This window comes from Bombus vosnesenskii, unplaced genomic scaffold (assembly GCF_011952255.1).
Source record: "Bombus vosnesenskii isolate JDL3184/JDL3185 unplaced genomic scaffold, Bvos_JDL3184-5_v1.1 scf7180000013295, whole genome shotgun sequence".
NCBI lineage: Eukaryota > Metazoa > Arthropoda > Insecta > Hymenoptera > Apidae > Bombus > Bombus vosnesenskii.
The window spans coordinates 3264535-3281716 of NW_022882946.1; the positions used below are offsets into that span (position 1 = coordinate 3264535).

At 37.0% G+C, this 17182-nt stretch overlaps 1 protein-coding gene across 1 annotated transcript in view; it reads left to right on the forward strand.

Annotated features, from left to right (window-relative positions):
- Positions 1-322: 322 nt before the first annotated feature.
- Positions 323-17182, forward strand: part of LOC117233422 (LON peptidase N-terminal domain and RING finger protein 1) — a 63438-nt gene continuing 46578 nt past the window's right edge. The window contains exon 1 of the mRNA XM_033493729.1: positions 323-1871. Within this exon, the coding sequence (XP_033349620.1) occupies positions 1301-1871 (571 nt within the window). The 5' untranslated portion in view covers positions 323-1300. The remainder of the gene's footprint in view (positions 1872-17182) is intronic.

The following is a 17182-nucleotide window of genomic DNA, read 5'->3' on the forward strand; positions in this document are numbered from 1 at the left end:
TTTATCGAAGAAGCTTTATGCCTCGGCGGTATTCGGGCTCGTCGAAGCGCGGGTAGCTAAGGGGACAGGACGCGCGGTCAGGCAACGCCGCTCGATACGCTCGAGTACCACGAAGACGCGCTTCGGAGGAGCCTGTTGATACTCCGAGACTATGTCGACCGCGAGATGAACGGAACTTCGACGATATATTATAATAAGGACTGTATAAAGAAGGTTCTTGGGTCATTGCCTCGGTGATGATTGCTCAAAGGATATCCAACCCTGCGAGTGTGAAAATATTCGCCCTGAGATAAAGGATAACGAATTTCATTCAGGAATAACGAATTCGTTCAAACTGCAATTTCTCGAACATGAACGTGACGTTTGATCGATCAGAGGAGCAGTTTAAAAAGACAGGGGCATTCTGATAAGGTTAAGAAGAGACCAGGCGTTAAGCCGAACGAATCAAGGGGAATCTTAGTGGCGGCAGGATGATGCCTGAGATTCGTAGTGGGGGTGTGGCTCGACACCGACGCGAACGCCTACGTAGAACGTAGACCCGTGATATAGCACGATTCGTGCTATCACGAAACAGTTGGTGAGGTAGAGGCAGTGAAGAGTCGAAGGTGTATGTACCGCCGTGCGGCGCTGTCGTCGCCGCCGCCGCTTGGCTTGCCACCACGGCTGCACCGACGCGACGCCGCCACCACCGCTGCCGGCCACCCCTCGCCTGCTGCTTGCCCGGTTGGTTTACGTTTCTGACAGTGGCCCGAGCGAGCGGTGACAGCCGAGCCAGCAGTCCTCAGTGCGCCGTCGTGCTGTGCGTAGCACCGTTTCTGCGTTCTGTGCGCCGTAAATTCTCTTACCGCGTGGTCGGCCAGCTGTCAAACGTGCGACCGACGACCGACTTATCAAACGGACGAGGCGTCGATGCGGCTACCGATAAACACGCAAATTGATCCGATAATTCTCCGCGTCAAGTGTTTTCGTTGCATCGGGACGTGTTTTTCGGTCGACCGATCGATACGATCGTTGTCTTTCTTTTTTTTTTTTTAAAGCAAGAGATTAAACAAAAGCGAAATAAACGAGAAAGATCGTACGATCTTTCAAAGTGGATGGATAAAGTAAAATGCGCATCGTTCTGAGAATTTTCTTCTCCAAGTTATCGACCAGCGGATCGTGCCGGGCAGTTTACCCCGCGATCGACGTGTGCACGTAATCGTTCGGACGCGCGAGTCGTTTCTCCGAAAGCAACAAGACCGATCTCGAGCAGAGGAGGATTTTTCCAATAATCTGTCGCGCTTCGTATATCACCACGAATATGACCGAGTTGGCAAAAGAAGCTTTCGCCTCGCGCAACTATCGTCTCGCTGTAGAAATGTACGAGCGTAGCTTGAAGCAGCAGGCGCCGAGTTTTGAAGTGCTCGTAGGCTACGGGGATTCCTTGGCCAAGTGTGGTCGAATCAGGGAATCTATCGGTGTTTACTCGAGATGTTTGTCAGAGGGTTCCGTACTGCCGGAGAGATTAAAACATCTGGCGAACGCTTTGCTGGACGAATTGTCTGGAACCGCGATCACGGCCACGGGTTTCAGAAAAAAGATAGAGACGTCGTTCGCGTGTCCCCTTTGCGAGGGAATCTTGTGTCAACCAGTGACCACGAACTGCGGCCATACGTACTGCAAGAATTGCGTGGAACCGGGCAAGAGCTGTCGCGTGTGCGGACAAAAAATTGTCGCTGTGAGTGAGACGAATGTGCTGGTGCAGAGACTGGTGGAAAAGTGGTGGCCACGCGAGGCAGAAGCCAGCAGGGCAAGACACGAGGGTGACATTTTGATGAAGGAGGGACACCTGGGTCAAGCCCTCGAGAGGTACAACCTCGCAGTCCATCTTGGTGAGTATTTCTTTCGGAATTTCTTGCGTCTCGAATCTCGTCTCTCTCTCTATATGAAGTAGCTCTTTCGTTATTTTTTATATCGTTATTCGTGACACTTTTCGCGTAATTAAATTTGGGGTGAGAAAGCATCTGTATGTATGTATACGTAAATAGTGGCTCAAAAGTGTACACTTGTATCGTAAATCATAATATAGTTGGATAAATTGACGTTACATTTTTTATTTTCTATACAAGAACAATTTTAAAATTCAACACACTGTCAACAAATTCTATACATGCAACACTTTTTTTTTATTTGAAGATTAAACGTACGTCTCTGTAATCTTTTTAGATATTACAAAAATATTTCTAATTTTTCATTATGCTGTCTTTCTTTTGTCGATAATTCATACAGATTTATCATTTATTTTTAAATGGTTTAAAATTGGGATTGATAAAAGGTAGCCTTTTCAACTATCTATATCGAAATACTCGTTCAATCACTGTTGATTAGCTGTTCCGAAAATAAACAGATTAGTATTTACCGAGTTCTTAATTTATAGCGATCAAGTAACAATTTTGTGGATTATTTTTATCTCAATGTAAAGAACGATTTTTCTGCACTAGTATACAGAAAATGGCACGTACACCAAATAAGTTGGAAGACACGTTTCGATTTAGCCGCACGATGTAACTGTGATTGTCCTTTGTCTCCCTTTTTATGCAATCAGTCGCAGAGACACGCGATTTGCGTACAAGAAAAGTTTACTCGTGCTACTAAATTCTCACCAGGGATTACAAAGTAGTTACATAAAGATCATTACGAAACAGCGAATCCGGATAGCGTTACGAACCGCAGAAGATCGAATTAATTTGCATGTTCCGATTTCAAAGATAGCACGATACGCAAAGATAAAAGCACGATCGTTTTAAACGGATCGACTTGAAAGAAAGAGAAGAAAATGATACGATTCGGTCGGATGCTTTTTAAACTTGACAAAACGTAGCTGGTATTTCATGAATGGTATTTCGTTCGCATATGCGAATATTTACTACGTGCTCAATCTGTGGATAACGTTGGTCGTGTTACTCGCCCATTATAGAAAGTTTTTTTATGACAGAAACGCATTCCACGTTTTTACAAATAACGCCGTAAATCATATGCACTCGGACGATCCTCTTTGTTCCGCGCATGAATTACCGACACACCGCGTCTTCTCTCGCTTCGTCGTTTAAACTCATTGAGCATTCGAATGTCCGAGGAACGGATTTTATTCTTTTATATTCTTGACCGCTCAATTTTTCTCTTTTACTCTCGTAAAAGAGTGCTCGAGAAAGATGGTTTGTGACAGAAATTCGTAAGTACAGTTAGCATAAAGGTAAGAAAAATTCTAAATAGCATGTCGCAGGTTTTTCTGCACTTCTTCAAAATAATATACATTTATCAGCAGCTGTTAAGATATTTTTAACTTACGATGTTTAAAATAAGTAGAGACTTTGGTATAGAGTGAATCAGATATCTAAAAATAAGCTGATTACTCAGTGTTTTATTTAATTTGAATACACGGTGGACTTGAACTGTCTTGAACTTCCAAAGCAAGAAATTTCTGTTTCTCGGCTATTAAAATTTCGTAAAAATTATTGTGTCTGTATCAATCAAATTTATAAATTTATTAGCCTTTGTTCGAAGAGTAAACGCGCCTAAATAAACATTTGGCTACTCGATTTAACTTATAGCGATCCACGTAGAAAGGTATTCACGAGGAAGGGCAAATGCAGTTCTTATTCTCGCGTCCCGCATACGTGGATTTTAATCGTTCCGATTCAAGTTCTGGTTGATGACCTCAATGCGCGTCCTTTGTTCAGATTCCCAGACGTCGGAACGTCTCGTAGACTCGTTTCTATTTTTTAATCCATGACGTTATGCTATAATCATCGTAGGTCTCGACTTTGCGACAATCGTCGAGTCAGGATGTTTTCGATCGTCGTGTCTTCGAAGAAGACAACGTAGCAAAGATATTTATGGAATTTCTCAATTTATGTCATGCACTGCTTAATACGAATTGACTAATTCCATTTTTAAATTCTTTTCAATGGGTGGTATATTGTTTCGATTGTTGTTTCAGGAATATTTGAAAAACATATTTTCCTCTCTAAATTTTATTGTTTAATAGCGTCTTTACGTTATTTTGTTTGCCCGTTATCACTTCCTTTGTATCTTTCGTATTTATACCTTTTAACGTAATAGTGGAATTACAAAGCATATGATACCTGAAATTTTTCCAATTTTTCAAAAGGAAACATCTTATGAACATGTTCATTCGAACTATATCTAGGATGCATTCACCTCTAATACGTTACTCTAAAAATAAATGACGAGTAATGATCGATTTATTTTATGTAACCTGTTCAATCTATTGTCACCAATATACTTCATATATATGCTTCATAAAAATTAACAAGTAAGCAAACGTAAAATTAACGATTAAATTCACGATTCTCCGTAATGATACAATGTACATATAAATAAATTTTCAAAAGAAAAGAAAATACGTCCAAGGAAAAATTAAACGAACCAATCAAAATGCATCGTTCTGAATTTTATCAATATTAAATTAAACGCCCAATTTACGCTCCATTTCTTCTCAAGAAGACGTTTCGAACGTAGCGAGCGCAAATACACCGTGTTGAAACCCTGTTGAAGGAATTCTCCCGCGAAGATAAAGCGGCGGCTGCAGCAGGCAGGTAAAGCGATTCTCTCGATCCCACTGGAAAGAATAACTGAATCGATCGCATTCCTTCTCCCTCTTCGGTGCATGCCGAGTGCACCGAACGGTCTCGCGCGTGGAAAGGGAGAGACGGCTGCGTTCGAATGCGAAGACGACGACGTCGGTAAGTTCACGGCCAGTCTGAGGCGGTTCTTATATAACGTGGGTACGTGAGAGAGAAAGAGAACGAAAGGGAGACGAGCAAAGACAAGGGAAAGAAAGAGAAAGAGAGAGAGAGAGAGAGAGAAAGAGCGAACGTCGGGATTATTCCGAACGTCGCGTCGCATCGGTCCGTTCGGTGGGACACGGTGCATGTACCGCGAACACAAAGACTTTCTGCATGGAACAAACCGACTCATCCACGGAAAATCTAGCGTATCGCGTATACGCGTTAATTCGAAACGGACGCGACACGTGCCGCGAGATGATCGCTTGCACGCGAAGTAATTTCGGAGTAACGCGTTTTCGAAATTCCTTAACGCTGAATAAAATCGGACAAATGGTCGAAATAACCGGATCTCGGATTCTCATTGTTCTGGCTGTTTCTAAAAATACGCAGACGCTTTTGGCCAAGTCAATGTTGACTTTTAATAAGACACAGACACGATCCTGTTTACGAACTGGCTCATTTAGTTGATTATTAGTCGATGTCGTGTTGCGTATGTAGCGGTTTGTAGTCAACTGAATTAATTTTTTAACGAAATTAAATAATAACTTGAAAGGATTATTTTTATTATGTATTTGTGTACATATATTTTTTAATTGCAGAATATTTAGCTACACATTATAGATCCGTAGTTCCGATGTAGAAGAAAATATAAGGATAATATAAGGAAATAGTATATGGATGTTACATATGTATGTAGATTGTTAGTGGAAGGAATAAGCAATGTGAATGAATGTGAATACATATTTTCAGAGATGGCGATGAATTAGGAATGGCTAGTGAATATCGTAGAAGATAGAAAACATGTAAGGATTGGTATTTCCCATCAATCTTTCCAGGGATGTTGTACAAGAGCAGAGAGAAAAGATTCTTTTCTTATTTAAATGTATTTTTAGGGATAAAGATTTAAGAGATTTGTATTTTTTAAATAGGGAATTAATTTATATTTGAAATAACAAAACGTCTCTTTCGTATTACTATTTAGAACAACGGCGATAACTGTTAATTTATGAAACATAATTAAAAAGGGGCAGACATGGAAAACATTTTTTTTTATGTTTTCGAACATGATGGTTGAATACTAGCGAAGAATATTAAGCCTCAATTGTCTCGTTGTGATACTATCTTCGTTCATTCGTAAGCGAAATAAAATAGATAATACAATAATGTTATATAATGGTAATTATATAACTTTTATTTGGTAAATTTTTTAATATATAAACTTTTATATAACATTATCGCGCAACTTACGATAAGAATAGCTATCTTTTCGCTGTTTCTGCTCTCTCTTTTTATTAAAGCAATTATCACATGTACTCGCGTAGGGAAGAGGGAGAGGTACAGTATTTTACCTCTTCAAATTGAGTGTCAATATCGCTAAAAGAAATACGTGACACAGATTTTTAGTAAAATCTTTAGGTATGTTGCTCTGTTCCTCTAAAATTGTGGGAAAAATCACCAAGTCTTAAACTTTTGATAGAAAATTGCCGTGAGACATTAAATTATGGAAAGCGGAATTTTGTACAGTGATTAATTTTTGTCTTATCGTTTTATCATTTTTCTCGTGATCTAAGTACGTATTAACAACTAAGAAATGAATTTCCCGACTTTTTTCTAGAATTAAAGTTGGAAAGTGTGTTCGCTATTTCCTTAATAATCTAAATAACCTGCTTTGAACTGAATTGAGAGAATAGACCAACACAGATGCAACTCTAAACCACCAGTTAAAGAAGAAATGGGAAATAAAGTAACGACAAATTTTTGTTGCAATCAAGCGACTTTTATGGAGAAAGAAACATGTACTCGTAGTACTAAGTATCTTTGGTACATGTATGAAACATTGACGGCATTTAAATGTTACTTCTCAGTCAAGGGGAAAAGAAACAGTGTACGATAATAATCCATCATGATCGTGCTTAAGGAGAGAAAAAAGCCATAGTGATTCATCTAATACAAATGTATTTGTTGCATTGTAAAATAAGGTGTTGTGAGAAAAGTATTCAGTATAATTATTGGTCATGTCCCGCGCTCTAATAATTAGTTACCTGTTATGTTATGTAGAAGACGAAGAAAAAAAAAAGCAGGAAAATTTAAGAATAATCCTAGTAGAATGGATTCCTGCAATGCTTTAGAGAATTAAAGAATCGATCTTTTGTTATTTAAAGATAAACCAAGTATTAACATTTCAAATTTCAAGAGATTAATTCTTTCAGGTCTGATGTAACATCCCGATTGAATTCTCTAAAAGAGTACGTAAAGTAATCCAAGGAACTTAAAAAAGAAAATTATACCAGATTTTTGCACAATATATATGCACAACATTACATACTTTATGTATGTGAATGAAATTGTAAAACAAAAGGAACCTAAATTTTAATAAATCCATTACTTATCTATATCGTAGGAATAAAATTAAATAGGTCTCTTTATTTGCCGGTATTATTGATTAAAATTTGATTTATCGTTTATATGCTGATAAATGCATTCCATTTCCAGGAATGTAGAATTTAATCGTAAGCGATCCTTATTTTCATATACACACTGTCCGTACCACGGGATCTTCTGTGTAAAAGATAATCTACGATGATGAAGATAACGAGGACGATCTCGGCAAGGACGATTAGTCATGGAGCATGGATTACGTGTTATCGCGACTACGCGTCATTGTTCTTGGTAATCGTTTGCCAACGGTATCAGAAAGAGAAGTTCCACGGTTTGTGAAGTACCACCGTGAGAAAACGCGCGGCGAACATCTGTTGCCACTTTACGAGGCAACGCTTCAACGGAACTTTTCACTCCGTCGAACAGAATTCAATTTTCTCTATGTTGCATACTCGCGATTTTACCATATAATCTTTCTAATAATTTTCCAATTATAATATTATCTTTTTATATCTGAGAGCTTAATAATATATTGAAAGAGCGTCATACATTTCATTCGAAAAAGTCAAATTGATTTGGTAGATGTTAAACATAAACGCATTTAAGAAATTTAATTTAGTAATATAGCTAATCGATTTAGTTACGTAATGTAAGAAAAGAAAATATGCGATAGTGTTTTGCAACATGTTTACAGGTATGTCTCAACTTGAGACACGTAATCTCTTTAACCTCTAGGATACTAATCTTTAGCAAAGCGCATTAAGAGGCATTGTTTAACCAAATTCGTAGATACTACTTAGAACTCAGAAATTATATAATATATAATACGGATACCATAAATGTCGGCATCAACGAAAATACGATTTGACATTAGAAACATCGGCTTTCCTATAGACGTTCTGTTTTTCTTTATTTCATTATATAAAATTCGCAAATCGACTCTTTCGTTCCAAATTATCATCGCAAGCCAAATAATCAAACGCAGTAACTTTGCTCAAAGTATCAGGTAGCAAAGAAATATTGTACCAATCGAAGCGTATCGATCGGGGCAAAGCGAATTCGTGAAACAATATGCAGGTATTATTTCGAGTGGTGTGTCAAGCTAGAAATATGCTGCGTTCTATAAAAGGAGCTTTCCGTGTATGCCCTGAACCAGTGATGCTGAACACTGTACCGTGTGATGTGTAGCGCGCCTTTAATTTATTCCCGAGACACGACACACGATGGCTAATGGCCACGATGAACCATCGTATGGTCATATTACTGGACAGAGTCGACCTGTGGATCGCTGGTATGCAGTCAAAATTACGTAAGCGCCAACGACGCAGAAACTAAATTTAAAGAAGCAAAAACGAATCGCGTAGTCGAAGGCATAAGTCATTTGCGAGTGGTTGTTTCGAGAGCTTATTTGCTTGGTTGCACCTGCACCGTCCACCTGGCTTTTGGTTCAGTTGTGCACGCTTTAATTTCCCTTCTTCACCAAATGAACAAGGAACGAAACTCGTTTTGAACTCCTTCGAAGACGTTGCGTGCTCGCCAAATCGATTTTGTCTTACAATTAGTCCATTTTAGTATAACCGTTTGTAAACGAAGTTGATACGAATTTTAATAATTTTTCTTCTTCTTTACTTTTTGTGCGAAATTGTACAATTTTTGTAATCCTCTGTTCTTCTTACTTTCTCGATGACAAGAATATGGTTTGATATTATATAATCGGTTATTGATGTGGCAGAATACTTGGAAGATTCTTTATCTCAATAACGTTATCTCGCGTTCCTAGAAGTAAATCAATAAATCAGATATCAGCAAACGAAACTTCATTTATGTCGGAAGTAATTTGTATATGATTATGTGATACGTTTAAAATGTGTAGGTACATTTATCTATTGAAATGAGTTCATTATTTCGAGAGTTATATAATCATATAAAATTCTTTATGCGTATTATAAATCATAAGATAATCGCTTTTCTTACATTTCCTTTAAATATCACTGTAGGATTATGTAAAATTACGCCAATTGTTTTATGTGGTGTAATTTATTTTCTAATTGACTAGCCAAACGATCGGCAATATTTTATTCGAGAAAAGAAAATAGCTACAAAGATCGTGTTGTTTAATTAAATAGGTTCGAATAACGTTTCGCATTTAAACGAAATAAATTACTTTTTTCTTAAATCTCAATTGATTCACGATTGGAACTGATCTACCTTGAATATGTAACGTAGCGCTATAAAGCGTATATTTAATATTTCACGATCGAATGAAACGAACAAAAGAAACTAATCATACTTATCTATGATTTGAGTCACAAAAGGCAATTACGTTCGCGTGTAGTTTTAGTAAAGGAAGCTAATTACTATTTACATTTCATCGCGTGAGGAAAGAATGCTTCTCAGCAATCACACTCTAATTAAAACGAATCATTTGAATACGAATCGCCGCGAACGTTGCCGCGTGAAATGTTCAAGTTACTATTGTCTCCCGTTAGTTGTGATAAGGTTGATCGATGGTTGTTAGATCGAAGGAAAAGAAATTGTTCGTGAACTCTAAGGAAGATACATAACGAAAAGCATTTGCCAAGAGTGACCATTGTCTTGCGAGTATTTTCGTGAAGAATCGTGGTATCTCCTTTCTGCAAAGTGAGCTATAATTATCGTTCAAATGGATGCTGTACACTTTATGTGTATAGCATGTGCTCGTGGCACGTCCGATGACAGACGAGAACAACGGAGAATGGTATCACGTTTTTTCACGGAAAACATATTATTTCGAAGCAGAAAAATTATACCGAACGTGAGATATTTGGTATAGGAACAAAACTGATGATAAAATGTGAAGAGAACGATGACATATCAGAAATAAATGTTTGATTGTTTTTTACCTAAATATGAAAGAAAAGTATTTAATATAAAACTCGAATAAATAAAATTTAATTTCAGATAATCTTGTCCCTTTAAAGTATGAAACAACGATTCTGAAGAGATAACGATAGCGCTAACAAGATCTAAGATTACTTTTAGCAACAATAATAACGACAATCATTGAAGAACATATATAAAATAAATATAAATATAAAATATTGTGCAAGATTGAAAGATCGAATATCACAAAGAGATTACGAATGACATACTTTTTACAATTTCTTACGGAACGAATTTTGTTGTAATTATTAATTTTGTACAATTACCGACTGATTGTCATCGTTGAAAAATTATCTTTATAAAATACGGATTAAGCGAATTAAGTTATTGATAAAACAAATGATTATTAAAGTTATCTGAAGGAATCTCGTAACTCCATTTGAGAACAAGTTCATCTCCCTGAAAAAATTATCTTTCGTCCCACGTTTGTCACACAAAATGTGATCTTACATCTTTCTATGTTATTGCAATAATAATTAAACGAACCATAAAACATCAACATAGAAATAAAACTACAAAAAGGAAATTCGTCATTTGGATTTGACAGTTTAATTTTAAACGACAGAGGAAACATCGTAACTCTGTAAAGGTGTAAGCATAGGTTTATTATGTAATAACAATAATCAATCTCGATACGTTTATCGTACGTTTACTTTCCTTTTCTCAGTCTCTGCTCTCCCTCTTTCGCGGTTGATAAGCAGTACAAGATTACAACGTCGTTCCCACGGACTTTGTTGCGCGTAAAGTAAACACGAGCACGTTCTCGATGGCTATTGTTCGCGAAATCGTGGATCGTGTGAGAACTGACTGTATCTTCGCGGCCGAGAGAGCGTCGATCCGCGTAAATCGTGTTCTTTGTTCCAATTCGTGTAGGGAATAACGTATCAGGAATAGTATACAGTAAATGTCTATTTTTATTGAGATGTTTTTCTCGCTCGTTGATAGGATTTCTAGGAAGGAAGCTGGCGAATGGTTATGTAGGTGATTTATGACAGGATGATTCGCTTTTTAGGTCACTTTGTGCTCGGGAGATGTTAAACGCGAGGAAACATAAAAATATAAAAGAGAAGAGTAAAGAATTTTAGTAAAAAGTACATACATACATGTATACATATACAGGGTGGTTGGTAACTGGTGGTACAAGCGAAAAGGGGGTGATTCTACGCGAAAAAAGAAGTCGAATTTTGTTCTATATTTTCGACTTATATATATATAGTTCTAATTCGTTCATTAAACTGTGATCTTTCATTGGTTATTTATTTATTAGTTTGATTTAAATTACAGCTTTTAGAGAAGCGTATTTCGACGTTGAATTATTTGCTATGATCAGTCTGTTACTGTAGTTTGTATCATTTAATTTTATAGTCTGATGAAAGTTCACTTCTGATTTCGTTCTAGTTTCGATACCCAACAAATTATCGGAAGTCTTTCTAAAAAAAATTGTGTAAACCATCTGCTGTAATTAGTTCTCACATACACATTTCTGTAGCACAATATTATTCTATCCGCTAAATATAAGATCAGTGTACAATGGTTCTCTGTTATTGTGCAAACATTTGTTACGATCAACATATTTCTATAGTTCTAATCTATATTTAGACTGCAGGCTAACGTTCGATGATTGTTTTTTGTATCGAATCGCTTGCTGCAATCAATCAACTGCTACGGTTTCGCTCCATTTCCATATACTAAGTAAACATTCAACGAGGGTTGTCCACGATAATTGAATTCCTTATTGCAAATCAATTTCACTGTTATTTTAGATTTGTTTTCTAGAAACAACAAACTTTTATATGAACAGAAATATAAATAGTTTATTTATAATATCGAATAGTAAATTTTCTATTTACATGTACATTAATATTTCGATATATGTATGTGGGATGGTGTGACGTCAGGGAAGGACGTGGCATGAGGGGTAATTGTTTATAAACGTTGTCAAGATATGTTAATGTCGTCAAGGAGTGTTGTGAGCGTTACCAAGGTTTGTCAAGGGAAAAATGAGCGTGGAAGATGCTGTCAGAGTTGAATTTATCGTGGTCGAGTCAAGTTCGTTGTGTTGTTGTGACGTAGAATTAGTGAGAAACGAATACGCGAAACGCGGTATTATATTCGATTTCGTGTGAGTGCAACGATATTGTATTTATCATACTCTTTTCTATTTACTTATAATATAACATTCCTACATGTATAGTCGAATACTATGTCTGTTTCGCCATTTAATTCATCGCATTCAGTACAAAATTCCAAGCGTTTCTACGACATACAATTCGCAAGCCGATTCACTCGTTCTCCATTTACTCCACGCACGCTGCGCCTTCCATAGAAAGCGGGAATCGTGTTCGAGGCTCAATTTCACGCGTTTCTTCGCTCCAGTTCCCTAGCAGCTCTTTGCAGCCATTTCTCACAATACGAGACACGAGAGAATCGTCGACTGAACTCGACGTTGGAACCGCGTATTTCATTTCAGGGTCTTGAGTAGGGCGTATGTATCAAACTAAAGCAGGAAGCTGGGTGAGTGTGAATTAAGAAACCCGATGATGACTTTTGACGACATGCTGACTTTGAGAAACGAATATAACGTACGGAAGAGATATAACGAAAAGATACAAGTCTTCATAGAAAGATACAAAATATAACAGTCAGTAGAAGCGAACGTTTTTATTAGACGAACATCTTTAATCCACTTATACTTTTTGGATGGCATCATGACATGTCTCATGTGTTTGTTTAGAACGTGACATATGTCATCTAAATATTCGGAGTAAAAGTATGAAATGTGTGTTCCAATTTCTCTGAACTTCGTAACGTTGTAAGACGCAGATAGAAGGAGAAGTTGTAACGAAAAGAAACATTGATCAAATTTTTGGAATTTCTCTCCATATTGACGATAGGAATTTAAGGGGGTATTTTGGTCTAGAAATTTGAAAAAATTGAAAATTTTTTTTCCATATTTGCAAAGTTTAGACATTCAAGAATATGCCCTTAAAAGGATTTTTCAAAATTTCAATTATTTTATGAGTCACAGCCATTTTTGTGACGCAGCATCTGCTCCGGTCCGACTCAAAACTTTAAACGCGTTTTTCTCGAAACTACTTTTTTCGAATTGGCGTGCACGATATCTGAAGTTCTAATGAACCGATTTATTTTAAATTTGGTCTGAATATTCCTTATATACTCCTCTATCGTCCGGACCACGCTCACCTCAAAATCTTTAATATTACTATTTTTTTAACGTTCGGAATTGTCAAAAAAACGTGCGAAATAAGAAATTTTTTTTCAAACGACCGTCATTTTGTGAAAAAATGTTGTATTGACTTTTTCCAAGATTCAGACTATCGCGGCATCCATACTAATTAAGAATCCGTTCGCATTTTTTGTTTCGGATGACCAGAAGGGTTGATATCATGCACGCCACGACACCCCATTTTTTTTTGGGCAGCACCCACTTTGCCAGCTCATAACTTTTTAAATATTGAGTTTTTTTTTCATTGAATTTTTTACGTAATCTCGAAATATCAATAAACAAATGCTAAAAAGAAGGATAGCAAAAATATTTTTTATTTCGCTTGTACAGAGCTTCAAAAATCGCCCGAAATTCATGCCTCTAGACCAGAATACCCCCTTAATAGAATTCGATAGTATGAATCGATTGGAAATAAAAATGACAAATGTAATGTTACGTTAACGCAATGTTGCTTCTCACTGGGTCATTGTATTTTTAATACAAACACAATGACGCATTAATCAAATCGAGGCTATCTATGTAAATAAATTACTGCGTCCAAAGTACTATTATATTAGTAACCTGACGCCGTTATTCGTCGGTATATCTCACAATTTCGTTACATCAACTCCGATAACTATCTATATGTTTCGTTCGTGGTATCGGTCGGGGAACGAATCGAGGCACGCGGAACTTCATCGCGCCGCGAGTCGCAGCGAGTCGGCCGCGCGTGTATGGACCTTTGCCAAATTCGGCACGCTTTGCTCCTTCTTACCTTTATCTCGGTTGGAAAGACGGCGGCGGGAGGACGTGGCCGCGAATTCTAAAGAGCGCCAGGGACCAAGGACGCACCCGTGGTGTTCAAGTGATTCGCAAAGAGAGCAACGGGAACGCGACACAGTCGTGTCAGGGCCACGATCAACCGGAGGCCGAGCAGCCGACAATGGAAACGAGGACTCGCGAATTTCGCGACCGTCTCCTCCTCTATAGATATTAATCTTTTGTATCCGGCTTTCAACGTCTATCAACGCGATCTTTACGTTTCGAGAAGCTTTTCTAGTTCGACTAACGGGAATTCTTCTCTGGCTGCACCTTTGCCTCGTTCTGGGTATCAAAGTTCATTTCGTTTACAGTTGTTTTGAATAATTTATGCTTTCGATTTAATCTCTTATCGTTGAATCTTGGAATACTTGTCTCACGTGTTATGGAATTTTTTGGAGTAACCCTTAACTATGACTGTGCAATTCTGTTCCAGTCTGTCTGTGTTCGTTCTTTTTATCGATAGGAAAAAGATATGCGCGAAAACATTTAGATATTTTCTGTAATTAATTACAGTGCTAAATGAACGAAAGATAAAAATAATTTTATGTTTGTTGATGTTATGTTGATTGAGAAAACGCATGTAGGATAAAGCGTACATATTGGGTTGGAAACTAAGTGATTGCGGATATTGTCATTAAGTGGTATTGACAAAAGCCGCAATCACTTAGTTGCCAAGCCAATATATCAAGCAAACGATTATACTCGATAATTGAAGACGCGTATGTCCTTCGCAGCGAAATAATCAATCGAATGATTATTTAATTAGTTAGAATGTCGATGTGAAACTCGACCTTTAGTCGCGTTCTCGCGTCTTTCATACTCGGAACAATCTCCATAAAAGCATACGAAAACTGTTACTAAGTTACCTATTCCCTTCTGTTATATGAAAATACAAATCCCTAAACGCTTGTCAAGCGAATTCTATGTATCGAGCCGTGGAATAAAAATTGTTTGAAATAGTTAGCAATGCAGGTATCCGCTGCGTGATCAGCAAATAGAACGTCGATCTGCAATCGCACGAAAATATCGTTCGATATACGAAAAGAGTGAGTCGTTTCTTCGGAACGTATTTTCGTGGTATGTGGCCATGCGCACGTATGTACGTTGGAGCATGAAAATACGGTCTGACTCATTTGGTTTTCCTAATGAGATTTTCACGATACGACGATAACTTACATAAGATTCCCACTGCGACGTTGCGACTGATACGTAATTTCTTTCGTCGTAAAAACATATGATAAGCCCTTAAGAATGCGACACATATTTTCTTGTGAGAAGAGTTTCCTCCAAACCTCGTTCTACAATCATTTTTCTGTAATCTTCATGAAAGTCACTATAGTTGCAATCTCGTACTAAATTGTTTACAAATTTTCTTGCTACGGTCACAACATATAAGACACGATATTTATGTAAGACTTTACATAATAGAACGTACGAAGACGCATTCAGATAGGCACAAGAATTAATTGATGTGGATTGATTTAAGAATGACAACATTGACGTGCATATCTTTTGACATATCTGGCATAAATGTTATAATATTTAAAAAAATAAAAAAGTTGAGCGGATTAAGGACTTTTAAGGACGCTGATTATCCTATCGAAACGAGAAAGTGTAGCATAAATTTATAAAAGAATTTGTACCTCCTCTTTGAAAGAATTAAATTCCATGACATTTTTTTAATTGGAATATATGCTAATTAGGTCGTATATAAAATTTCACACTACGTTTCCATATTATTTTTTGAAAACAATGATCTACGACAACCAATCAAACGAAAAATGTCAGTCGACATAGATTCGTAAATAAATCGTTTGAATATCACTGTAGAAAACCACTTTCCACTTTACATGTTGGTGCAAAGAAAGGATCATGCCAACGACATTTCGCCACCTCATCGTCGTGCAGTCAACGAGGTAGCGCGCATTCTGACTCATTTTGTTTTCTCAATAAGTTTGTCACGTCCCTACAAATAGCATTATGTAAACCTGTAACACATCTCGTATATGATATTTTCTTGCGTGGATCGCTCTTTGATGTACAGTGGCGCGCAAAAGTATTGGGACACGATCGCCGTATGTTCGCAAATGTACGCAACTTTAAGTTTAGTCCATCGATCTTAAAAATATTAGGTACTCTACAGTGACTGTAGATGACCAATCATTGTTACCATTGTTACGTTTGAAAAGAAATTAATTTATAACTAGTTATTGTTTAGAGTAGAAACTGTTGCAAGATCTGCAATGGTTTTGAACTTTTCATAAATATAAACAAAACGTGCCATTTCATAGAGAAATTATTGTAATAAAAATTAAGAAGAAAAAGTTTGTTCATGATAACAACGTATCCAGTTAGTATGTAAGATATTTTTAACCTACATATGTCAATCATCGTTTCGTAAGAATGATTACAACATAATATTATTTGTCGATTTCTGCAGTAGTACCTACATTGACGTAGGGCGATAATCCTTCTGTTTAGCTAATATAAAATTGAACTAATAAACTAATATTTAACATTTAACTAATAAATTCAGTATAAATCCAAAATACAAAAGTCACTAATCTGAATTAAAAATCATTAACCTGAAAAATATAAAAAAAAATGTGATTCTGTTCGTGTTAAGAAACAACTCCGATTGCGTATGATAAAACGCCGTAACATTCTTTCCATCGTTGTGCTTTTCAATGTATGTACGTAATTCGAAAGCGTACGTATAATAATCTCGACGCCGCAAACACACCTATCATATTTATTTTATCGACGCTCGATTCGTTTAATCGCCATGACATAAATTGTGCCAGCTCACAAGAAAGTCCAAAACTTTTGCACACCACTGTATCTTACGCATTATCCGCAGTTCACTAACTGTCATCTCGGCTCATAGGCAATTTTCGGATCACATGCATTCGATTATCTTGCAGTAACATCGTTCATAACACGACGACGCTGTGTTATTCTCTCGTATCCACAAATACTCTCGAAAGATATTCGATTTCTTCGATGTTCAAAACTTCGGTGATGCAAGACAAGAAATGAAATA